Source organism: Pseudophryne corroboree, chromosome 3 (assembly GCF_028390025.1).
Source record: "Pseudophryne corroboree isolate aPseCor3 chromosome 3, aPseCor3.hap2, whole genome shotgun sequence".
Classification (NCBI taxonomy): Eukaryota; Metazoa; Chordata; class Amphibia; order Anura; family Myobatrachidae; genus Pseudophryne; species Pseudophryne corroboree.
In genome coordinates, this window is record NC_086446.1 from 568,101,484 (window position 1) to 568,127,915 (window position 26,432).

A 26,432-nucleotide genomic window follows, 5' to 3' on the forward strand; every position below is an offset into this window, starting at 1 on the left:
ACATAACTATACGCAGGAACATGCAATCTTTCTCTAACCAACACCGGAATGTTACCCTCAAAATACCCTACAGCTGGATACTAGACATCACCTTCCAACCTTTATCTGACCCTTCCTATCATGCAAAGGTGAATCTCTTAGTCCAGGAACTGTTTAAACTATTAATACTCGCTGACGTGGTGCAAGGGAACTATGGGTACAAAATGCACTATTTGGTTTAAATATGTAATGTTCTAATAACCCTCTATGCGTTCACAAACTCTACCGTAAATGCGCATACCACGCGCTAAGGAGCATGGCCGTGGAAAGCTCCTTTACGCAAATTGCGGATATGTGCACGCACGGCAGACTGAGTGCACGCGCAGCGGGCATGTGCATGGGGTTAGTACGTGGGGCATGCATTACAATATTTTTCGACTTTGACAGTCCACAATAACTGCCACTATCTAAACATTAAACAGAAAAATATACAATACATTATCTACATAAGGTTGGATTAAAATATACAATACATTATCCATATGGTTGGATAAAAATATACAATACATTATCCATAAATGATTGGATGGTAGGAGGAAAGGTGTAGGCGGGAAATGTATGACCTAGTGGAATAGTAAAAGCATGTATGTATGAAATCCATGTCTGAGGGGCATGTATCATCGTGCCGTATATGTTCTAGATAAGCTTCGAGGTATTGCGAAGTATACATTAAATCCTTCTTATCCCGTATTAAGGGTCTGTAAGTGGGCCAACAAACACTACCGAGCTCTTTTCGGCTTCTTGTTCCAACAAATGGGGTGCACATTTAGTTGATGATACATGGAGGGGGGGAGGGGAACATATGTGAATGCTAATATATGGGTATTACCTATCGACTATGTGTGACACTACCTGAAGGTTGTAGAGATGAAGATAAGACACGTATCACAAATACATTCACATAACATTTGTGCAATCGTTCTTGGGTGTTGGTTGAAGTCTTGTCCGGATGGGTGTATCTTTGCTGAAAGTGTTAATCAAAGTCTTTTCTGGATGGATGTATTGTTCATCAAAAGTCTTTTCCGAATGGGTATTGTTCATCAAAGTCTTTTCCGAATGGATGTATTTTTGCTTGAGGGAAAACAAAGGAGAAACGTGTGAAAGAAACGGACCGTGGAATCACGTCTTATCACAACATTGTCTCTATTGATGGGTCATAAATTAAATCAGTTGTTGTAACAATGCCCCCGCTCCTCAAACTCATCACTTTGGTACCGTGCTTGCGCCGCGTTAAAATTCGAAACACATCTTAATATCAAACCAATCATTATGACAACTCCCAGGATACAAAGGAGAAACTTTCCTACACTCACGATAACATTTTGAGCCCATTCTCCTAAACCTGAGAACCAATTGCGTGGGTTCAACCATGAGACCCAGCCGGTCAGTTCATTACTCACAGCAGTAAGGGTAAGGTTGTGTCTCCTTCGGAACTCCCACTTCAATTGCAAGATATCGTCCATCTTTTGATCTATGACCTCGGTTGGGTCATCAGTGCTGTTTGTGATGTACGTGCAACACTTCACACCATACTGAGTTGCCAAGGTGACACAGTACCCGCCTGTCACCGCTGTGATATAATTTAGAACCATCCTGTGCTGGATCAGTTCCGTTTTGTAAGCTTGCAACTCCCTCCCTGTGTACCTGAAGGTGTCATCATACATCTCGGTGATATTATCTATCAGGTTCGCTAGCGCATGAATATACCTATAATTTATCATTCCTCTGGCGGTACTGGTGATATCTAACGCGAGTAGGAATTGAATCCCGGTGGATTCGTGGATCAAATCAGAGGCTGCGTGCTCTGTCCTATCTATAAGGTGTCTCTTAACGATGTGTTCATAGTGAGTGTGAGTGTAAGGAGCTTGAGCATTGCGGTGAACGTCTTTCAGCTTATTATGGGTTATGGTCATAACTTCTCTTCCAATGTAACACAATCCCTCTGAGTTTGGGGCAAGCCACTTATACACCTTCCTCCCGCATATGAAATATGCATCATCGGGGAGAACATATGGGACAGAGTATGACATTACCATATTGCAAACCTTCCAAGTGAAAAATCCTATTCCTAACTCTCTCATCTGTTCAGTACACGTATCAGGCTGTATGACATGCGCACAGTACCCTGGTGATACTTCTCCAACCCGCATGGTCCTACTTCCTAGAGTATACCTGTACCGAAAATACCTTCCACCGTCGGCTATTTGGCGTATAAGTTCAGTGTCTACGGGTATTCTGTCGGCTCTGTGTGAAAATGCCATGGTTTGGTTATTCCATGTCACTTCCCAATTTCCCGGCTTTCGGGAATTGGAAATGTTGAAACATACTAAGGATCTATCCACATGATATTGGTGGAGCTTCAAACTAGGGGGCCTAGAAATATTAAATTTCTTGTCCACCGGTCTCCCACCCCTTAATTCAAGTACCTCACCTATTGTTAACGGATACGGTACGAGTCCTGACTTGCTCTGACCTTGAGGTATTTGTGAGCACACCCAGCATTCTGTTTGGTTTAAAACTTTACCCACTAATGAGTGATAATCACTCAATGGATGACGGTCCATGTTGATATTAAGGCTGGACTGACATCTCTGAATGCACCCGTCCTCAACTATGTTTTACAGTTTCTACAAATACAATTTTCTTCAGCCAATAACCCTTCACAGTGCCTCCTAGTTTCTTGACTACTAGATCGTTTTCTGATACTCGCCTTTGCTCGATGGATGTGTTGCTCTTGGAATTCTACAAATCCGTCCTTGCCATCAGAACCCATTCCAGATCCTTTCTCGACCTCTCTGGTACTCTCACCGAAACAGACTGCTCTGGTCAACAACAGGGTCAACAGGAAAACCTGGAATGCAGTCTCTTGGGGTAAGTCCATCTTGTTAAGGGGAGAGAAAAAGGAGCAAGGAAGGGGGGGGAGAGGAGGGTAATGGGAGATGGAGAAAATAATAAAAAGGAAAACTAAATTTGGTGCGACAACCGCCTCTGGTCTTGTAGTTCTCTGTGCTCAGGTGCCGTGACAACAGTCCTGCCTCTCAACCTTCCCGGAACAGGCACTCCAGTGATACGATTTCCTCTACACTCTGCTCTTTGTCACGGGCTCTCTCTGGGTCAGCGACCTTCTTACAGTGGGACGAGTGGACCCAAGTCTCTCTCTCGGCAACCTTTAATGCTGTCGTGCTGGTCAGTAAGACTTGGTACGGTCCTTCCCACCGGTCAATAAGGCAACCTGAGCGTAGAAAATTTAGAATCATTACATAATCCCCAGGTTCAATGTCATGACAATTACTGTTTGGTAGGTCAGGAATCACCAGCTTTAGATTTCTGTTTTGATTCCTCAGCTGCTGGCTCATCTCAACCATATATTTTACAGTCACCTCATTATTGCATTTCAAATCATCCTGGGGGTCAATCATTACATGGGGTTGTCGACCAAAAAGAATCTCAAAGGGTGATAGGTTAAGGGGGGAGCTGGGAGTGGTTCTGATGCTGTACAATACAAGTGGCAAAGCTTCTGGCCATAACAATCCAGTTTCAGCGATCACTTTGCTCAACTTGTTCTTAATAGTGCTGTTTACTCTTTCCACTTTCGCACTCGCCTGTGGGCGGTACGGAGTATGCAGCTTACTATTAATTCCCATCAGTCTGCACATAACCTGAAAGACTTCACCTGTAAAATGGGTACCCCTATCGCTTTCAATTATCCTAGGGATACCATATCTGCACACAAATTCCTGCACAATTTTCTTTGCAGTGAACGTAGCAGTATTTGTGGCAGCGGGGAACGCTTCTACCCAATTTGAAAACACGTCAATACAAACTAACACATACTTTAAATTTCTGCAGGGTGGCAACTGTATGAAATCAATTTGTATTACCTGAAAAGGGCCGTCTGTTGGCGGGATATGGGATGGTTCTGTTGGTATTGACTTTCCAATATTCTTCCTCAAGCAGATAAGACATGTCATTGCTCTCTTACCCGCATGAGAAGAGAATCCTGGCGCACACCAGTAGGCTCTCACCAGCTTACACATACCCTCTTTGCCCAGATGAGTCAGACCGTGTGCCGCCTCAGCTAAGCTTGGAAGATATGCTCTGGGGGCTACTGGCTTACCCTGTCCATCTGTTTAGAGTCCTGAGGACTCCTGGCCCTATCCTTTTGACCTCCAGACTGCCTTTTCCTGTGGAGAACATAAATTTTGCATTTCACTTAATTTTTGTGTGTTGACGGTATTGAATACCATCAGTTGTGTGATATCTGTCTGTATGGGGGTGCTGGCTGCTGATTTAGCAGCTTCGTCTGCCCGGCTGTTACCAAGTGACACTGGGTCTTGACTGTAAGTGTGGGCTTTGCACTTGATAACAGCCACTCTGTCAGGTTCCTGTATCGCTGTTAGAAGCCTTTTTATATGGGATGCATGCGCTACAGGTGTGCCAGCTGCCGTCATGAAATTTCTGAGGCGCCATAGGGCCCCGAAATCATGCACTACTCCAAAGGCATACCTAGAATCTGTATATATATTGGCTGACTTACCCTTAGCCAATTCACACGCTTTGGTTAGGGCGACCAGCTCAGCAACTTGTGCTGAGTGCGGTGGGCCCAGGGGTTCAGCTTCTATGATACCTTTGTCATCTACGACTGCGTATCCAGTACACAAGTCTCCCGAGTCCGTCTGTCTGTGGCAACTACCGTCAGTGTAAAAAGTAAAATCTACGCCTTCCAGTGGGTTGTCACTAATGTCGGGTCTTGCAGTGAAAGTTTGGTTCAGATATTCCATACAATCATGTGTGTCAGTGTCTGTACTAAATCCTCCTTCACCATCACTCTCATCCTCCACCCTTTGTGCCTGTCCAGGCACACCTGGGAATTAAGTTGCAGGATTTAGTGCGTTGCATCTCTTTATGGTGATGTTTACAGGTGCCATTAGTGCTAATTCCCACTTTGTAAACCGTGCTGATGAGACATGTCTGGTTTGGGCAGAGTTCAGTAAGGCTGATACTGCATGAGGTGTATGGATGGTCAGGTTGTGTCCCAACACTACATCTTCACTTTTACTCACTAGCAAGGCTATCGCTGCAACACTTCGCAAGCATGTGGGGAGAGACCGTGCTACGGTGTCCAACTGTGCACTGTAGTAAGCTACCGGCCTGCTGGCATCACCATGTCTCTGGGTTAGGACACCTGCCGCACACCCAGCACTTTCCGTACCGTACAACTCAAAAGGTTTCCCATAATCTGGCATGCCTAATGCAGGTGCCTGTGATAGGCATTGTTTAAGTCTCTCAAATGAAAGTTCGGACTCATCTGTGTGAGAGATCCGATCTGGTTTGTTCGAGGAGACCATTTCCTGCAAAGGTAAAGCCAGTATGGAGAACCCTGGGATCCAGTTTCGGCAGTACCCACACATTCCAAGGAAAGTGCGGATCTGCTGCTGGGTTTGTGGCAGAGTCATGTCGCGAATCGCCTGTATTCTATCAGCGGTGAGGTGTCTCAGTCCTTGTGTCAAGCAATGTCCCAAATATTTCACCTTGGTCTGGCACAACTGTAACTTATCCTTTGAAACCTTGTGTCTTGTATTAGAAAGGTGAAACAGAAGCTGTTTCGTGTCTTTCAAGGACGACTCAAGTGAATCTGAACACAGCAGTAAGTCATCTACATACTGTATTAATACTGATCCGCTCTCAGGTTGAAAGGATTGTAAACAGTCATGCAAAGCCTGGGAGAAAATACTTGGGCTGTCAATGAAACCTTGGGGTAGGCGAGTCCAGGTGTACTGTACTCCCCTGTATGTAAATGCAAACAAATATTGGCTGTCAGGGTGCAGAGGGACCGAAAAGAAAGCAGAACAGAGGTCAATGACAGTGAAAAATTTCGCAGTAGGGGGAATTTGCATGAGGATGACAGCTGGATTTGGCACTACGGGGAATTGGCTCTCAACTATCTTGTTTATCCCCCTTAGATCCTGCACTAGCCTGTAACCCCTCCCCCCACTCTTTTTCACAGGGAAGATGGGACTATTGGCAGTGCTGGACATCCTAACTAGGATGCCCTGTTGTAGCAAGCGCTCTATGACTGGGTACACTCCTAATTCCACCTCTGGCTTCAGAGGATACTGTGGGATTTTTGGAGCTATCCTACCATCTTTTACTTGCACTACTACAGGAGCTACATTTGCCATCAATCCAGTGTCTTGTCCATCTTTGGTCCAGAGGGATTCCGGTATCTGGGAGATCATTTCCTCTACCTTGGATGGACACCTGTTTATAACAGCAGAGTGTGACATCAACCTTTGTGGGGTGTCTAACATATCCTGCACTTCCTGAACGTGATTCTCGGGTATATCTAAAAAGACACCCTCAGGAGTACAATATATGACACACCTCATCTTACACAATAAATCTCTCCCAAGTAGATTAGTCGGAGCCGATGCAGCTAGCAAAAAGGAGTGCTTGGTCTGCAAAGGCCCTATCGTAATCTCCACTGGTCTACTTAAAGGGTAGTGTTGCACTACTCCTGTTACCCCCATTGCTGAAATAGTTTTACCCGTGGTTTTCATACCTAACGTTGAATTTAACACTGACCTGGCCGCCCCTGTATCTACAAGGAAAGGTAGTGATCTACCAGCTACATCAACTGTAACCTCGGGTTCATTTCCAAGGCTAGCAATCAACTTCACTGGCTGCAAACTACAGGTGTGGCCTAACCCCTATTGTATGTTGTGACCCTCCTGCAGCGCGCTGGCAGCTACAATATGTGAGGGGGGTAGCTGAGAATTTCCCGAGGTCTGCCAGTCCCTCCTAGGTGGGTACCTCCTTGTTTCCCCTGCGTGTGGCTCATAATTCCTCCTATGCGGTCCCTGATCCCAATTACGTGTGTTATGCTGTGAGTCATGTTCTGGTCTAGGGGGTCGATATACGTTGCTTTTATAATTACTGTTCCGTGCGTAATGTCCTTCCCTCTTGCAATTATAACATTTCACTACATACGACTTACCATCAGGGGTCTGGGGTTTTGGCTGATGTGGCTTCGTTGTCAGGGCTTTGATACTTACGGTCATCAGCTTATCCCCCTGTGACTCCCTGTGCTTAATGATGTTCCGATCGTGCTCGATAGCGGACTCTCTTAATGCAGCCACCAAAATACCTCTCCAGTTAGGTTGAGTGGTTTGTACCCTTGTTCTCAACGTTTCTTTCAAGCCGTCCAGTAATACGGACACAACTACCTCTCTATGATGTACATTTTCCTTAATGTCCTCGACCCCAGTGTATCTAGCCATTTCCTGCAGTGCTCGATGGAAATATTCAGAAGCAGTTTCACCTTCTTTTTGTCTTATGGAAAAGATTTTATTCCACTTGACAACAGTAGGGAAATATACCCCTAACTGCAGATTGATCTGTTTTACATTCTCCTGAGTGTATTCATCAGTGAGAGGTACTTCTGCGTCTAATTTACAATCAGCAATGAATTTCACAGGGTCAATATTGGAGGGCAAACATGCCCGTAGCACTGTCCGCCAATCTTTGTTTGTGGGTTCGGTGGCGTTACCTAGTTCTCTAATAAACCTCTGACATGCGGCTAGATCCTTTCTGGGATCGGGAAATTCAGACATAATTGTCCTCAATTCTGTCCGGGACCAAGGACAATGCATAGCAATGTTCCTGACGGGAGTGATTCCCTGAGCGTCAGTCTTCCCATTGGGGACTGCGATCACCCTGACAGGATTTAGTTCAATTACATAATTCTGGGTTGCTTCTACAATGTGAGGTGCAATTGTCTCTGCATAATGTACTGTACCGTACTTACCTGTGGACACGACCTCACCTGTCCCTCCGCTAGGGGCCTTTGCTACTGTTCTTACTGGTTGGGCCGTGCCCACTTGTGTGTCTTGTATGGTGGCTGCTAGAGAGAGTGCCGATATCGTGCTGGGCTCATCTTCTTGGTCGCAGTCCTGAGGGAAGTTTAAGATGGGATACAACTTGCACGGGTTAGCATTAATACATTTATCAAGTTCACTCTTATCGTATATTAGTATGCCATTGTCTGTAGCCACTTTCTCCCCTGTAATATACGGTGGTGGTGGTGCAGTTGCAATCAGTTTCCTGCTAGGGTTGGAACCGGCTGCGTGAGCTAGTTCCCTTTGCATATCACTCTCTCGTTGCCATAAATGTAAACAGTTTGAGTGTCTGATCCTTTCTTTTCGTGATTTTAACAGACATATCCTAATCCTTAAATTCTGCAACACCTCTGGATTAAAACTGCCTACCTTAGGGAATGGTTCCCTATCTTCCGCAGTCATACGTTCCCATTCATTGCATAAAACCTCTGCGTGTGATCCATGTTTCTCACACATTATGTACCTCGCCGACCCCTTGGGCCGCGGAATATCAACCTGAACCCTGGTTGATCGTCCCTTACTTGAGCAACTGGCCCCCATATTTTGCAGGTATTGCCTTCTCAGCTAATTCCTACAAAAAACCAAAATACTCAATTATAAGGCAACGGTGAAAGTTCAACGAGTGCTCTCACCCACTCACGCCCACGTTGGCCAATACACCTAAGCACTGTCGTCAGCGCCGGTATGTACCCAACCTAGGGCCCCTGTGTAACCTCTATTTACTGAAAGTGTGTGGGAGTGACTTACCCTTCCCAGTAAATATTGGTCGTTGGAGATTTCCTGAGTGAGCAGCGAAAACTCCCTTAAAACAAAAAAATTGTTACACAAATCACGTTGCGTGTGCTACACCTAGCGCCAATGATCCCGCGATTTTACGCAAAACTCGTAAAAGGGTATCGCGGTGGGCTAAGTATTGCACCCACGAACGCGCGGTCCAATCGCCCAACGTATAGGTAACTGTTACTTATCCGCCGTGCGACCAATGGAATCGTTTTTCAGGCTGCGAAACCTCAGCCGGAGCGTATCTGAACGGGCCTATATGGGTTCTACGCCAACCCCCTGGGCTGCGCTCTCTACACAAAAACCTCGCTGACCTTTTAGGCCGCGGTATTCAGAGCTTCGCTTGACTTTGTCAGCGGTTTTCTGACTTCGCTGACCTCTTGGTCTGCTGTTATCTACTACTTGCTCCTTTGTACCTTAATGTTAACGTGAGCAAGCCACTCTCACGCCACCAAGTGTCAACTCACCTGGTGTGGTCTCCTACGGGATCCCGAATTCCCTGGGTCCACAAAACCTTTATTGTTTGCACACTCACGCTCGTTCACTAAAACAATGCTATTGTGTGATTTGTATTTAGCGGTCGTACTTTTACGCACGTTGCGTGAACACGCCACGTGTGTATGCCTTTACCGGAGCGTACGCAGTCCCGTATGCTGCCCGAGACACGTGTACAAAGGCCGTACGTCCGCAGTACTACAAAACCCACACTTCTATAAATGTAAGCGATATTTAACTATAATCGCTTACTGAGCACAACACACAGTTTCTACTGTATAAACCTTACAACTAGGCCAGGCTGCGTGTGCGTCTTACACTTACTTCTTTAACTATTAACTCTATATTTTAACTAAATAGCAACAAATTTTCTCAGTACAGGTCAAAATGAATCTAGTAATGAATGCTTACGGCAATAATGCGAGCAGATATGCAAAGTACAAAATACAGGTGTATGCGTGTGTTGCGTACGCATTTGGCGCCAAACAGAAATTTGCAGATAAAAAAAAATATAGCTTTTGCATTCTTACCTTACGGATCCCTCCAGCATCCCTTCAAACCATGCAGGGGAGACGCTTATCTAATCAGCACTAGTGTATCCACCGACCAAGAGAAGGCTTAAAGGGGATACCTTTCCGCCCTTTGCTGATAGATAAAGTCTGCGTAAACCTGCTAGGCTGTGGATATGAGGAAGAACCGGATGATGCCCCCAATTGATAATGTCGATATTATCTTAGACTGAAAAGCTATACCTATAGATACACTATTACCGTGGAGCCGCTATGGCAGCTAGACTGAATACACGTGCTACGCACTGTGTACGCTATTTGCGTACAGAGTCCTGCACGTGGTACGTACTTGGCGTACACACGCCACGCTGAGTGTACAGAGTACACACAGCGTGCACACACACATTTGATAACCTTTAAACCTAGTTAATGATACAATGTAATGATTTGATTACATTTTAAACCCTTAGCAGCAAAGTACTGCAACGATGTTATACCTTAAACCTTAAGTAGCGCTGACGGTATAAAGTACCCGCAGAGCGTACACCTTATCAATACCTATACACCTTTTACAGATAAATACACTTTAAAAACCCTTGCAGGAAACTTAAGACACAACACTGATTTGTAGCTGAAACCACAGGGTTCTAAGGCCACAGTGGATTATTCCAAAAGGTAAAACAGTACAAATCATACACTACAGGCTAACAAGATAAATCTAAACAGAATAATGGCTACAGAGAATGTACACACGTGAGAATGTTCGCAAGCGCAACCCGGCCGGTCCTCCACTAGTCAGATAGAAAGCGTTCAGAGTCTTCTGACCGGCCAGGCATCAATGGGCTTTTTATACACAACATGCATACACAATACAATGGTCACTGTAATCTCATTGTCCATTGGACACAGGGATGTGTCTTTACATTACAGAAGAGGTCATAGGTGGATTTGAATAGATGGGCGATGTCTTTCCCCAACTGCTCTTGTGGGTGGTATCCTCTGGATTCCCGCCGCATACATAATATACAGTAAATACAGTTAATATCTATTTTCTACTTTTGCACATAACTATACGCAGGAACATGCGATCTTTCTCTAACCAACACCGGAATGTTACCCTCAAAATACCCTACAGCTGGATACTAGACATCACCTTCCAACCTTTATCTGACCCTTCCTATCATGCAAAGGCGGATCTCTTAGTCCAGGTACTGTTTAAACTATTAATACTCGCTGACGTGGTGCAAGGGAACTATGGGTACAAAATGCACTATTTGGGTTAAATATGTAATGTTCTAATAACCCTCTATGCGTTCACAAACTCTACCGTAAATGCGCATACCACGCGCTAAGGCGCATGGCCGTGGAAAGCCCCTTTACGCAAATTGCGGATATGTGCACGCACGGCAGACTGAGTGCACGCGCAGCGGGCATGTGCATGGGGTTAGTACGTGGGGCATGCATTACAATATTTTTCGACTTTGACAGTATACTATACACAAAGAGAGGCATAAAATAGGAGGAGGGGGTTAGTCTCTGTGTGTTTTGTATGTTAAGTGTTTCCCCCCTTCCCCCTCCTCACCTCTCAGCTTCAGCAGGGACTGAGCCGGCAGCAGACAGAAGCTCAGGGAGCATGACGCTGGCATCGCGGTCACGCTCCCGGCAGCAGCCCTAGCAAGGAGGGAGGCTAGGAGCTGCTGCTGCAGTAACGCCACCGAGCACCACAGCGGGACTTGCTCGGCGGCGAAATTGTGTGTCAGCCAGGTGCAGGCAGTGGCGGCGGCTGCGGGCGGGAGGCTGCAGAAGCGGCTGCGGGCGGTCAGGCGGTGGCGGCTGTGAGTGCACAGGTGGGAGCGATGCCCTGGACGGTGGTGTGGGCGCCCCCTCAGCTGTGCCCGCCACAGTACCCAGGGCACCTGCCCGAGCAGCCCTACCCTAGTTACGCCTCTGTCGACAAATATCTTTTTAGGACAACAACAAAAAAATGTCAAATCCCATCTAGATACAGATGCTGTAGTATTTTACAACAAAGGGCTTGAATCAAAGATTTACAGTAAAGGCACCGCCGCTACATTTTTGTACGCAGCGACTGTGCAAAATATGCAAAAGCCACAGGAAGCGCTTTGTATTATGAGACGCCCAATGCCGGCTTCTGTCATCCGCTGGTTGTGTCTGAAGACGCATCAATCATGCTGTTGCTTCTGGGACACTAAGACCAGGGCCATCTTTTCATATGGGCTCAATGAGCACTTGTCCAAGGGCCCCATGAGTTTAGACTGATAGCTGAGGGTCCCCTCTTTCCAGGGGTACCAGATTTTAGAAAATCTGCCCTGGGGAACCGGGGATATCTGACTTTAAAGCAGTGGTCCCCATCCAAGCCTGTTAATTGCTCTTCCCAGCCAAATATCTCAGGTTCTGTCTGATATAGAGTTTTTCTGAGCATATACAGCAAAAGCTGGGGCTCTCCCCTTTGTGGACACTGGCAGCTTGTCTCTAGTATGCCGAGAACCGGAGATATCAGCCTTCAAGTAGCTAGTCCCTGCTCCAGATCCACACGCCTGGTATGCAGTTTTATATTTTCAGTGGTGGATTGCTCTGGCTCCTGAACTCTGATCTCCAAGTCCCCAGTACCTCCTGAGAGGGGGGACTCTATAGCTATTTTATCCCATTCAAAGCTAAGAAATCTATTTCCAGGAACTTGACAAATCTGTAGTCAAGCAAGCTTCCCTCCCACCAGAAAATGATAAATATTAAGCCCACCCCACTATCCACCCCTCCTCTATGTATAAAACACCACCTGCCACCCTGGAAGTCATGTACCAGGGTCCCTTCATTCAGCCCATTGCCCCCTTCCACAGTTGAGTGTTCTCCCTCCCGACCCATCTGTGCAGTAAAGGAGTATTTAGCAGAAATTACTGCTCCAGGTCCTACATGCTGCGGAAGATAGAACACCCCATACCACCCACGGGACATCAAAGCTGCCACTGATAGCACCTCCCACCTCTACCGCTGGAGGATGGGTAGGGGGTCCAGTGCATTGCTGTGCCCAGGGGTGTACACTGCTGTTAAGACGGCCCTGACTAAGACTGACGACGCAGGAGCAGATCTGCACATAGGCAGTGTGGCTCATGCATATATCAAAAAGATTTGCGAGAACAGCGAAGTTCCATAACATAAGTTCCATGAATCAAACCCAAAATCCTCTATGAGAACCACTGTGTACAGGTCTGACAGCATGATATGTCGAATTGTAATATATCAAATCTCCTAAATATAAAAAGTATCTATAACGACAAAAAATGATACCACAAATAATAGATCTCCTGCTAAAATTATTTATGATGATACAGTGAATCAATTACGTAACTCAAATTAGCCCAACGAGCATGTTTTCTTAAAGATCTGAAATAGTATTTAAAGTGTTCTGCAACTTTAGCATGAAGGCCAATGGCTTTCTTGGAAGGAAGGGTTAGGATTTATGCCTCTTAGTTGTAGATAATGGGTGGGATGTAATGAAGTCCGATTTTGCCAGCCGCAACAATTTTTAAAGGGGCAGTCATGTATAAAGCTAAAGCATGCCTTGTACATGATTGCCCCTTTAAAAAAAAGTCCAAGTTCGGCCAGCGTTCCACACAGCCACCTGAACTTGGACTTCATTACATCCTGGCCATTTTGTTTGTTGCCTGTATCCATGGCAGTGTTACTGAACTGCTGGCAGAAGAGGGTGAGGAGCTGAACAGAAGGTATACAACTAGGATTGGAACTAAGGGTACAATTAAATATAGAACATGCAGATTGATGGTGGCAGGCCACTTACAAAAGTTACACATTTATACTGGGATATTAGTTGTACAATTGGAGAAGGTGATGCTCAACATCACTGTAATCTAGATGGTATCTGTTAAAAAACGAATCTACTACAGCATACCCGTGTTCGGGATCCCGGCACCCAGCAGCGGGGCGAGCGCAAAAGAGCTCCTTGCAGGCTCGCTGCGCTCGCCACAGTGCGGACACGCTGTTTACTCTCCCTCCAAGGGTGTCGTGGATACCCCAAGAAGGAAAATAGTTGTCGGTATGCTGGGTGTCGGGATTCCGGCGCCGGTATGCTGAGTACCGGGATCCCAACAGCCGGCATATCAAGTGCCACCCATTTAAACATACAGTATAACAGTATTCAGAATGAGCACACTCAATATCTTTTCCATTAAGGTGACAAAGTGGCGAGCAATGGAGCTCTTAAAGTTAATGAATTTCTTCAAGTGGAAGGATACAGCAACATTTATGCAGTGGGAGACTGCACTGATTTAAGAGAACCTAAAATGGCTTACAATGCAGGCGTACATGCCAAGATTGCAGTGACCAACATTATCAACAGCCTTCTGGAGAAGCCGCTGAAGACCTATAAGACAGGTACACAATTTGTGTGTGTGTGTGTGTGTGTGTGTATGTAGTCATCAGAACGATAACTGCATGCATAAGCAGTAGTGATTGAATATATTGGATACAATGGGGTCTATTCATGAAGCAGTGAAAAGAGTGGAGAAACAGACCAGTGGAGAAGTTGCCCATGGCAACCAATCAGCATCTCTCTTCCTTTTTTTGAATAAACTTGAAAAAGGCTTCCTTCAAAGCTGATTGGTTGCTATGGGCAACTTTTCCACTTTTCTCCACTCTTTTCACTGCTTCATGAATAGACCCCAATGTGCTCAGGAGGTTTCTCAGAACTGATCTCCCAAGAGTCACCTGTCATACCCACGGTGATATCTTGGAGATGCAGTGGATGACCGGAGAGAGAAGGCAATGTGAAGAGGGGAGAGGTAAAGGGTAGAGGGTAAGGCAGTGGGGGACAGGGAGAGATAGTAAGAGACAGAGAGGCTGTGGAAGACATAGGGGGAGATTTACTAAGCAGTGAAAAGAGTGGAGGAGTGAGCCAGTGGAGAAGTTGCCCATGGCAGCCAATCAGCTGCTCTGTATTATTTTATAGTATGCATATTATAAATGTTACTTCGATGTTGATTGGTTGCCATGGGCAACTTCTCCACTGACTCACTTCTGCACTATTTTTACTGCTTAGTACATCTCTCCCATGGAGAGGTAGAAGGTGACAGGAGAGGATGATAGGGAGAGGCAGCGGGTGATGGAGAAGGTGACGGGAGAGGCAGTGGGTGACAGTGAGAGGATGCCAGGGAGAAGCAGTGAGTGATAGGAAGAGGGTAACAGAGAGAGGATGACAGGTAGAGGAAGTGGCTGACTCCAGGGGGAGGGTGAAAGGCAGAGGGTGACCGGAGAGAGAGAGGGCGATATGGAGATAGTGACACCGGGGAGAGGCAGAGGGTGACAGGAGAGATGGTAAGAGACAGAGAGGCAGTGGGTGATATGGAGAGGTAGAGGGTGACAGGAGAGGATGATAGGGAGAGGCAGTGGATGATGCCAGGGAGAGGGTGAAAAGCAGTGGGTGACGAGAACAGAGCGATGGGGAGAGGCAGTGGATGATATATAGGGGGGCACTCAGCTGGATTAGAAGGGGGCAGTGAGATAGTGGTGGGAGGGGGCAATACCAGGCTGGAAAAGGGGGTACACTGCGCTAAATGAGGGGGGGAACACCATAATTAGACTGGCTGGGGGGGGTCCTTGCTATGGAGCAGTTAGAGGAAGGCAGGGGGCTGGTTGGGGGAGACATTGGGATGGGGGAGTCAGTGAGATGGTGGGGGACACTGGGCTGGATGGTGGGCACTGTGAATAGGGGGCACTAGGCAGGATGGGAAGGAGGCAGTGAGATAGGGTTGTGAGTAGGGATGTGCACTTGAAATTTTTCGGGTTTTGTGTTTTGGTTTTGGGTTCGGTTCCGCGGCCGTGTTTTGGGTTCGACCGCGTTTTGGCAAAACCTCACCGAATTTTTTTTGTCGGATTCGGGTGTGTTTTGGATTCGGGTGTTTTTTTCAAAAAACCCTAAAAAACAGCTTAAATCATAGAATTTGGGGGTCATTTTGATCCCAAAGTATTAACCTCAAAAACCATAATTTCCACTCATTTTCAGTCTATTCTGAATACCTCACAATATTATTTTTAGTCCTAAAATTTGCACCGAGGTCGCTGGATGACTAAGCTAAGCGACCCTAGTGGCCGACACAAACTCCTGGCCCATCTAGGAGTGGCACTGCAGTCTCACGCAGGATGGCCCTTCCAAAAAACACTCCCCAAACAGCACATGACGCAAAGAAGAAAAAAAGAGGCGCAATGAGGTAGCTGTGTGAGTAAGATAAGCGACCCTAGTGGCCGACACAAACACCTGGCCCATCTAGGAGTGGCACTGCAGTGTCACGCAGGATGGCCCTTCCAAAAAACACTCCCCAAACAGCACATGACGCAAAGAAGAAAAAAAGAGGCGCAATGAGGTAGCTGTGTGAGTAAGATAAGCGACCCTAGTGGCCGACACAAACACCTGGCCCATCTAGGAGTGGCACTGCAGTGTCACGCAGGATGGCCCTTCCAAAAAACACTCCCCAAACAGCACATGACGCAAATAAAAATGAAAGAAAAAAGAGGTGCAAGATGGAATTGTCCTTGGGCCCTCCCACCCACCCTTATGTTGTATAAACAGGACATGCACACTTTAACCAACCCATCATTTCAGTGACAGGGTCTGCCACACGACTGTGACTGAAATGACGGGTTGGTTTGGACCCCCACCGAAAAAGAAGCAATTAATCTCTCCTTGCACAAACTGGCTCTACAGAGGCAAGATGTCCACCTCATCATCATCCTCCGATATATCACCGTGTACATCCCGCTCCTCACAGATTATCAATTCGTCCCCACTGGAATCCACCATCTCAGCTCCCTGTGTACTTTGTGGAGGCAATTGCTGCTGGTCAATGTCTCCACGGAGGAATTGATTATAATTAATTTTAATGAACATCATCTTCTCCACATTTTCTGGAAGTAACCTCGTACGCAGATTGCTGACAAGGTGAGCGGCGGCACTAAACACTCTTTCGGAGTACACACTTGTGGGAGGGCAACTTAGGTAGAATAAAGCCAGTTTGTGCAAGGGCCTCCAAATTGCCTCTTTTTCCTGCCAGTATAAGTACGGACTGTCTGACGTGCCTACTTGGATGCGGTCACTCATATAATCCTCCACCATTCTTTCAATGGTGACAGAATCATATGCAGTGACAGTAGACGACATGTCCGTAATCGTTGTCAGGTCCTTCAGTCCGGACCAGATGTCAGCATCAGCAGTCGCTCCAGACTGCCCTGCATCACCGCCAGCGGGTGGGCTCGGAATTCTGAGCCTTTTCCTCGCACCCCCAGTTGCGGGAGAATGTGAAGGAGGAGATGTTGACAGGTCGCGTTCCGCTTGACTTGACAATTTTGTCACCAGCAGGTCTTTGAACCCCAGCAGACTTGTGTCTGCCGGAAAGAGAGATCCAAGGTAGGTTTTAAATCTAGGATCGAGCACGGTGGCCAAAATGTAGTGCTCTGATTTCAACAGATTGACCACCCGTGAATCCTTGTTAAGCGAATTAAGGGCTCCATCCACAAGTCCCACATGCCTAGCGGAATCGCTCCCTTTTAGCTCCTCCTTCAATGCCTCCAGCTTCTTCTGCAAAAGCCTGATGAGGGGAATGACCTGACTCAGGCTGGCAGTGTCTGAACTGACTTCACGTGTGGCAAGTTCAAAAGGTTGCAGAACCTTGCACAACGTTGAAATCATTCTCCACTGCGCTTGAGACAGGTACATTCCACCTCCTATATCGTGCTCAATTGTATAGGCTTGAATGGCCTTTTGCTGCTCCTCCAACCTCTGAAGCATATAGAGGGTTGAATTCCACCTCGTTACCACTTCTTGCTTCAGATGATGGCAGGGCAGGTTCAGGCGTTTTTGGTGGTGCTCCAGTCTACTGTACGTGGTGCCTGTACGCCGAAAGTGTCCCGCAATTCTTCTGGCCACCGACAGCATCTCTTGCACGCCCCTGTCCTTTTTAAAAAAATTCTGCACCACCAAATTCAAGGTATGTGCAAAACATGGGACGTGCTGGAATTTGCCCATATTTAATGCACACACAATATTGCTGGCGTTGTCCGATGCCACAAATCCACAGGAGAGTCCAATTGGGGTAAGCCATTCCGCGATGATCTTCCTCAGTTGCCGTAAGAGGTTTTCAGCTGTGTGCGTATTCTGGAAACCGGTGATACAAAGCGTAGCCTGCCTAGGAAAGAGTTGGCGTTTGCAAGATGCTGCTACTGGTGCCGCCGCTGCTGTTCTTGCGGCGGGAGTCCATACATCTACCCAGTGGGCTGTCACAGTCATATAGTCCTGACCCTGCCCTGCTCCACTTGTCCACATGTCCGTGGTTAAGTGGACATTGGGTACAACTGCATTTTTTAGGACACTGGTGAGTCTTTTTCTGACGTCCGTGTACATTCTCGGTATCGCCTGCCTAGAGAAGTGGAACCTAGATGGTATTTGGTAACGGGGGCACACTGCCTCAAGAAATTGTCTAGTTCCCTGTGAACTAACGGCGGATACCGGACGCACGTCTAACACCAACATAGTTGTCAAGGCCTCAGTTATCCGCTTTGCAACAGGATGACTGCTGTGATATTTCATCTTCCTCGCAAAGGACTGTTGGACAGTCAATTGCTTGGTGGAAGTAGTAAAAGTGGGCTTACGACTTCCCCTCTGGGATGACCATCGACTCCCAGCAGCAACAACAGCAGCGCCAGCAGCAGTAGGCGTTACACGCAAGGATGCATCGGAGGAATCCCAGGCAGGAGAGGACTCGTCAGAATTGCCAGTGACATGGCATGCAGGACTATTGGCATTCCTGGGGAAGGAGGAAATTGACACTGAGGGAGTTGGTGGGGTGGTTTGCGTGAGCTTGGTTACAAGAGGAAGGGATTTACTGGTCAGTGGACTGCTTCCGCTGTCGCCCAAAGTTTTTGAACTTGTCACTGACTTATTATGAATGCGCTGCAGGTGACGTATAAGGGAGGATGTTCCGAGGTGGTTAACGTCCTTACCCCTACTTATTACAGCTTGACAAAGGCAACACACGGCTTGACAAATGTTGTTGGCATTTCTGGTGAAATACTTCCACACCGAAGAGCTGATTTTTTGGGTATTTTCACCAGGCATGTCAACGGCCCTATTCCTCCCACGGACAACAGGTGTCTCCCCGGGTGCCTGACTTAAACAAACCACCTTACCATCAGAATACTCCTTGTCAATTTCCTCCCCAGCGCCAGCAACACCCATATCCTCCTCATCCTGGTGTACTTCAACACTGACATCTTCAATCTGACTATCAGGAACTGGACTGCGGGTGCTCCTTCCAGCACTTGCAGGGGCGTGCAAATGGTGGAAGGCGCATGCTCTTCACGTCCAGTGTTGGGAAGGTCAGGCATCGCAACCGACACAATTGGACTCTCCTTGTGGATTTGGGATTTCGAAGAACGCACAGTTCTTTGCGGTGCTTTTGCCAGCTTGAGTCTTTTCAGTTTTCTAGCGAGAGGCTGAGTGCTTCCATCCTCATGTGAAGCTGAACCACTAGCCATGAACATAGGCCAGGGCCTCAGCCGTTCCTTGCCACTCCGTGTGGTAAATGGCATATTGGCAAGTTTACGCTTCTCCTCCGACAATTTTATTTTAGATTTTGGAGTCCTTTTTTTACTGATATTTGGTGTTTTGGATTTTACATGCTCTGTACTATGACATTGGGCATCGGCCTTGGCAGACGACGTTGCTGGCATTTCATCGTCTCGGCCATGACTAGTGGCAGCAGCTTCAGCACGAGGTGGAAGTGGATCTTGATCTTTCCCTAATTTTGGAACCTCAACATTTTTGTTCTCCATATTTTAATAGGCACAACTAAAAGGCACCTCAGGTAAACAATGGAGATGGATGGATACTAGTATACTTATGGATGGACGAGCGACTGCCGACACAGAGGTAGCTACAGCCGTGGACTACCGTACTGTGTCTGCTGCTAATATAGACTGGATGATAAGGAGATGAAATTAATATATATATATATATATATATATATATATATATAATATCACTAGTACTGCAGCCGGACAGGTATATATATTTATTATGTAATGACTGATGACGGACCTGCTGGACACTGTCAGCTCAGCAGCACCGCAGACTGCTACAGTAAGCTACTATAGTAGTATGTATAAAGAAGAAAGAAAAAAAAAAAACCACGGGTAGGTGGTATACAATTATGGATGGACGAGCGACTGCCGACACAGAGGTAGCTACAGCCGTAGACTACCGTACTGTGTCTGCTGCTAATATAGACTGGATGATAAGGAGATGAAATTAATATATATATATATATATATATATAATATCACTAGTACTGCAGCCGGACAGGTATATATATTTATTAGGTAATGACTGATGACGGACCTGCTGGACACTGTCAGCTCAGCAGCACCGCAGACTGCTACAGTAAGCTACTATAGTAGTATGTATAAAGAAGAAAGAAAAAGAAAAAAAAAAAACCACGGGTAGGTGGTATACAATTATGGATGGACGAGCGACTGCCGACACAGAGGTAGCTACAGCCGTGGACTACCGTACTGTGTCTGCTGCTAATATAGACTGGATGATAATGAGATGAAATCAATATATATTATATCACACTAGTACTGCAGCCGGACAGGTAGATATATTTATTATGTAATGACTGATGACGGACCTGCTGGACACTGTCAGCTCAGCAGCACCGCAGACTGCTACAGTAAGCTACTATAGTAGTATGTATAAAGAAGAAAGGAAAAAAAAAAACCACGGGTAGGTGGTATACAATTATGGATGGACGAGCGACTGCCGACACAGAGGTAGCTACAGCCGTGGACTACCGTACTGTGTCTGCTGCTAATATAGACTGGATGATAATGAGATGAAATCAATATATATATATATAATATCACTAGTACTGCAGCCGGACAGGTATATATATTTATTATGTAATGACTGATGACGGACCTGCTGGACACTGTCAGCTCAGCAGCACCGCAGACTGCTACAGTAAGCTACTATAGTAGTATGTATAAAGAAGAAAAAAAAAAAAAACCACAGGTAGGTGGTATACAATTATGGATGGACGAGCGACTGCCGACACAGAGGTAGCTACAGCCGTGGACTACCATACTGTGTCTGCTGCTAATATAGACTGGATGATAATGAGATGAAATCAATATATATTATATCACACTAGTACTGCAGCCGGACAGGTAGATATATTTATTATGTAATGACTGATGACGGACCTGCTGGACACTGTCAGCTCAGCAGCACCGCAGACTGCTACAGTAAGCTACTATAGTAGTATGTATAAAGAAGAAAGAAAAAAAAAAACCACGGGTAGGTGGTATACAATTATGGATGGACGAGCGACTGCCGACACAGAGGTAGCTACAGCCGTGGACTACCGTACTGTGTCTGCTGCTAATATAGACTGGATGATAATGAGATGAAATCAATATATATATATATAATATCACTAGTACTGCAGCCGGACAGGTATATATATTTATTATGTAATGACTGATGACGGACCTGCTGGACACAGTCAGCTCAGCAGCACCGCAGACTGCTACAGTAAGCTACTATAGTAGTATGTGTAAAGAAGAAAGAAAGAAAAAAAAACCACGGGTAGGTGGTATACAATATTATATATATATATTATATACAATTATTTATATATATATATATATATTAAACTGGTGGTGACTGGTGGTCAGGTCACTGGTCACACTATCAGCAACTTGCAAGTAGTACTCCTAAGCAGACAATCACAATATATATTATACTGGTGGTCAGTGTGGTCACAATGGCAGTGTGGCACTCTGGCAGCAAAAGTGTGCACTGTACGTTATATGTACTCCTGAGTCCTGCTCTCAGACTCTAACTGCTCCCCACTGTCAGTGTCTCCCCCACAAGTCAGATAATATACAGTCACACTATCTATCACTTCAGCAAGTAACTAGTACTCCTCCTAATGCTCCCCAAAATTACTACTGCGTCTCTCTCTACTGTCTCACTCTCTTCTCTATAAACGGAGAGGACGCCAGCCACGTCCTCTCCCTATGAATCTCAATGCACGTGTGAAAATGGCGGCGACGCGCGGCTCCTTATATAGAATCCGAGTCTCGCGATAGAATCCGAGTCTCGCGATAGAATCCGAGCCTTGCGAGAATCCGACAGCGGGATGATGACGTTCGGGCGCGCTCGGGTTAACCGAGCAAGGCGGGAAGATCCGAGTCGCTCGGCCCCGTGTAAAAAAACATGAAGTTCGGGCGGGTTCGGATTCCGAGGAACCGAACCCGCTCATCCCTAGTTGTGAGGGGAAAATTTGGCTGAATGAGGGGGGATCATTGTGACTGACCTGGCTTGGGGGTTCTAGGTGGGAGGGCAATGAGATGGGTGCAGTGGGCTGGTTGGGGAGGGAAGACACTTGGCTGGCAGGGAGGGAGGCACTGGGATGGGGGTCAGTAATAGTGGGGCACATTGGGTTGGAGAAGGGGCAGACACAGGGATGCGAGCACTGACAGGCTGCTGCGTACTGTCTTATGGGTGGCTTCCTTTCCCTGATGGTATGGTGCTGTGATGTGCATGGCGACCGGAGGACAAGAGACTACTAGTGCAGCAATGGAGAGGGTGACAGACCATTCAGTATTAATCCCAGCCCGTGAATCAGAATGTAGGAGTCTGAGCTGGGCTGATCATTCATAGCTGCCCTGGGGAGTATGGACATGCTGGCTGACAGCCAGCAGCCTCATCTTCTCTTCCTGGTGACTAGCGTGTTGCTGCACTTAGGGGGTAATTCTGAGTTGATCGCAGCAGGAACTTTGTTAGCAGTTGGGCAAAACCATGTTCACTGCAGGGGGGGGCAGATGTAACATGTGCAGAGAGAGAGAGATTTGGGTGTGGTGAGTTCAATCTGCAATCTAAATTGCAGTGTAAAAATAAAGCAGCCAGTATTTACCCTGCACAGAAACAAAATAACCCACCCAAATCTAACTCTCTCTGCAAATGTTATATCTGCCCCCCCCCCCCCCCCCCTTCCCCTGCAGTGCACATGGTTTTGCCCAACTGCTAAAAAAATTCCTGCTATGATCAACTTGGAATTACTCCCTTAGGGGGTAATTCCAAGTTGGTCGCAGCAGGAATTTTTTTAGCAGTTGGGCAGAACCATGTGCACTGCAGGGGAGGCAGATATAACATGTGCAGAGAGAGTTAGATGTGGGTGGGTTATAGTGTTTCTGTGTAGGATAAATACTGGCTGCTTTATTGTTACACTGCAAATTAGATTGCAGATTGAACACACCACACCCAAATCTAACTCTCTCTGCACATGTTAAATCTGCCTTCCCTGCAATGCACATGGGCCCTCATTCCGAGTCGTTCGCTCGGTAATTTTCTTCGCATCGCAGCGTTTTTCTGCTTAGTACGCATGCGCAATGTTCGCACTGCGACTGCGCCAAGTAATTTTGCTATGAAGATAGTATTTTTACTCACGGCTTTTTCTTCGCTCCGGCGATCGTAGTGTGATTGACAGGAAATGGGTGTTACTGGGCGGAAACACTGCGTTTTATGGGCGTGTGGATAAAAACGCTACCGTTTCCGGAAAAAACGCGGGAGTGGCTGGAGAAACGGAGGAGTGTCTGGGCGAACGCTGGGTGTGTTTGTGACGTCAAACCAGGAACGACAAGCACTGAACTGATCGCAGATGCCGAGTAAGTCTGAAGCTACTCTGAAACTGCTAAGTAGTTTGTAATCGCAATATTGCGAATACATCGTTCGCAATTTTAAGAAGCTAAGATTCACTCCCAGTAGGCGGCGGCTTAGCGTGTGTAACTCTGCTAAAATCGCCTTGCGAGCGAACAACTCGGAATGAGGGCCATGGTTCTGCCCAACTGCTAAAAAATTACCTGCTGCGATCAACTTGGAATTACCCCCTTAGTGCAGTGCACTATAAATAAAATAAAAATGATCCTAAACGAGGTGCCTTGGTGCCTCCCCCCTTCCCTCCCCAAATCCGCCTCTGCATATAGTACAGGCACCATTACTCATTTCTGTCCTGTTCTGAGTCGGGTTGAGCTTGGCCGGATCAGTCGTTCTGTAAAAGTTGCTTTTTTTGGGGGGGGGGGGGGGGGGGTACTGGGTGGTGACAATGCGATCACACATAACTGCCCTGACTTATCAGAATGTACTGTTTCCATGGAAATGTCGTGGGCGTATATGAAAAGCTCAGTGCGATTCTGAGATGTGTAAACAGGAACAGGGAAGGGAAGCCTGTTTCTGATGTACGGGGCCGACAGTGGGATCTAGACATATCCTGGATGTAACTATCAAGGTTAGGCTGCAGGAGTGGGAAGTTAGGGTTAGTCTGCGGGAGGGGGTGGTTAGGGTTAATGTGCAGGGCTGGGGGGAGGTTAGGGTTAGGCTGCAAAAAGGAAGGATTAGTCTGCCAAGGTGTGGGGTAGGGGTTAGGGATAGGCTGCGGAAGGAGGAGGTTAGGAATAGTTTGCAGAGGTGTGGGGTAGTGGTTAGGGTTAGGCTGCAGAAGGGGGAGGTTAGGGTTAGGCTGTAGGGGTGGGGGGTTTGTTAGGGTTAGGCTGCGGAAGGGGGAGGTTAGGATTAGGCTGCAGGAGGGGACAGTTATGGTTATGCTGCGGGAACGGAAGCTAGAGTTTGGCCGCAGGAGGTGGAGGTTAGGGATAGGTTATGGGGTGGGTAGGGTAAGGCTGTGGGAGGAAACTTTAGGCTTAAGATACAGATGGAGCCACACTCACCTTGGCTTCTCTGCTGTGCCTAGGCAAACCATGGTTTATTAGCATAAGCCTTTCATCTACTGTTCTAAGCTTCAATACAATACAGAGAGAACAGAATGTTAGGCTTAGGCTGCAGGAGGAGAAGGTTAGGATGAAATACTTATCCAGAAGCAGTCTCAGTATTATGCTGTCATTCATCTGCTAGGATTTCGTACCCAGCCCGGTACGAAACTAGCACAGATACTAATGATGTCTGCTGCCGCTTGCACACGCACAAACCTCTGCATCAGTTTAGCAGATACACACATTAGCATAAGGTAGTAAATCAGGATTCCACAACTATAGCCACTAATCGTGTGCTATATGATCCCCCTTACTTCACTGACAGGCAGAGGCATTCGGGGGCTGAGATGCCCGGTGTTTCCGGGGGTGGCAAGGCCAGGGTCTGCGTATCTAGTCGCAGCATAATTCCTGGCCTCACAAGGCGCCCTGCGACAGCCTGCCTGATTAAGCTGAGGCTTCATCAGCTGGCCATCTACGGGAAATATCGAGAACATCATTTCAAGCTGCGACCAGGGTCACAGCACTAGGATTGCAAGTTCAGTAAGGAGGTGTCTTTCAGTGGATGGATTTGTAAAGCCAGTTGTGTGTGGCTTTGCAAATCCATCTACTGCTGAATCAGGCCCTATGTACTAAGCCTTGGAGAGAGAAAAAGTACCAACTAACCAGCTTATGTCACTTTTCAAACACAGCCTGTAACATGGCAATTAGTAGCTGATTGTCTGGTACTTCATCTCCGTCCATTTTATATCTTTTCAAGGCTTAGTAAATAGTCCCCATTTTCTGTAGGTGCAACTATTTACTATCATTGCTTAACTAAAGACATTTATAGATTAGGTTTACGCACCACCGGGGGAAGGTTAGGGTTAGGCTGTGTGAAGGGAGGGTTAGGGGAGAGAGGGGAACAAACTTACCTCGCCCCATGTCAGTATTTAAGACTTCAGGATTCTGGCATCTGTATTGTGACTGCCAGCATCCCGTCCGGCAGTCAGTCATACTGATCCCATAATCAGTGCCTGCTCTCACAACCACTAATAACTCTCCTACCATCTTTACCCGCTTTTTCTCCTGCTGGTAAAGGCTCATCTCTATATATGGCTGCCAGCCCCAAGTGTTACGATGATTACTCCCTCGCTATTTACTGTACATCTAAGCTGTATTATGTATTGAGAATTGTGGTGCTCTTTGCTACCTGTACTCTATTTTTGTTATTTATTTACTGTAATGCTAAGTTTTGCCTCCCTGTACTGTCCTTTGTACAGGGAGGCAAAACACTTGTGGCGCCGTATAAATAAAATGCAATAATAATAATATTCATATCCAGAAGCATATAATTATAGTTAGACAGGAGATGGTGAATAATAGTATAAGAGAGAGAATAGGAATACTGTGTAACTGTTCTATTTTTACTTTTCTGCAGGGTCAGTGTCTATGCTTCTGTCAATGGGCCGTAACGATGGAGTAGGACAGTTCAATGGCCACTACATGGGTAGTGTGCTTGTCACCATGGCTAAAAGCAGAGATGTATTTGTTTCAAAAAGCTGGAAAGAAATGGGACAGAAGATGCCCAAATAAGTACTTACAGTATGTGTGTGTGTGGGGGGGGGGGGGGGGATTTATGGTAGACTTATCGCGGTTAAATCTCTTTCTGCGAGGTACACTGGGTTCCACAGGGAATACATCAGGGTGTAGAAAAGGATCTTGATCCAGAGGCACCAACAGGCTAAAGCTTTAGACTGTCCCAGAATGCGGGTCCTCCTCTATAACCCCACCTCCAAGCACTGTGAGCTCAGTTTTGTTATCCAGTCCAGTGCAGAAGCAGGTAAAAGAGAAGGCAGATGTTAGACACATAGAA

The 26,432-nt window shown here is 46.6% G+C and overlaps 1 protein-coding gene across 3 annotated transcripts in view; it reads left to right on the forward strand.

The window, feature by feature from the left end:
- AIFM2 (apoptosis inducing factor mitochondria associated 2) overlaps nucleotides 1-26,168 on the forward strand; it is an 86,058-nt gene extending 59,890 nt beyond the window's left edge. For all 3 annotated transcript variants that reach the window (XM_063961317.1, XM_063961316.1, XM_063961318.1), the window contains exons 8-9: nucleotides 13,931-14,131; nucleotides 25,998-26,168. In XM_063961317.1, coding sequence (XP_063817387.1) covers nucleotides 13,931-14,131; nucleotides 25,998-26,152 — 356 coding nt within the window. In that variant the 3' untranslated portion in view covers nucleotides 26,153-26,168. The remainder of the gene's footprint in view (nucleotides 1-13,930; nucleotides 14,132-25,997) is intronic.
- Nucleotides 26,169-26,432: the final 264 nt, after the last annotated feature.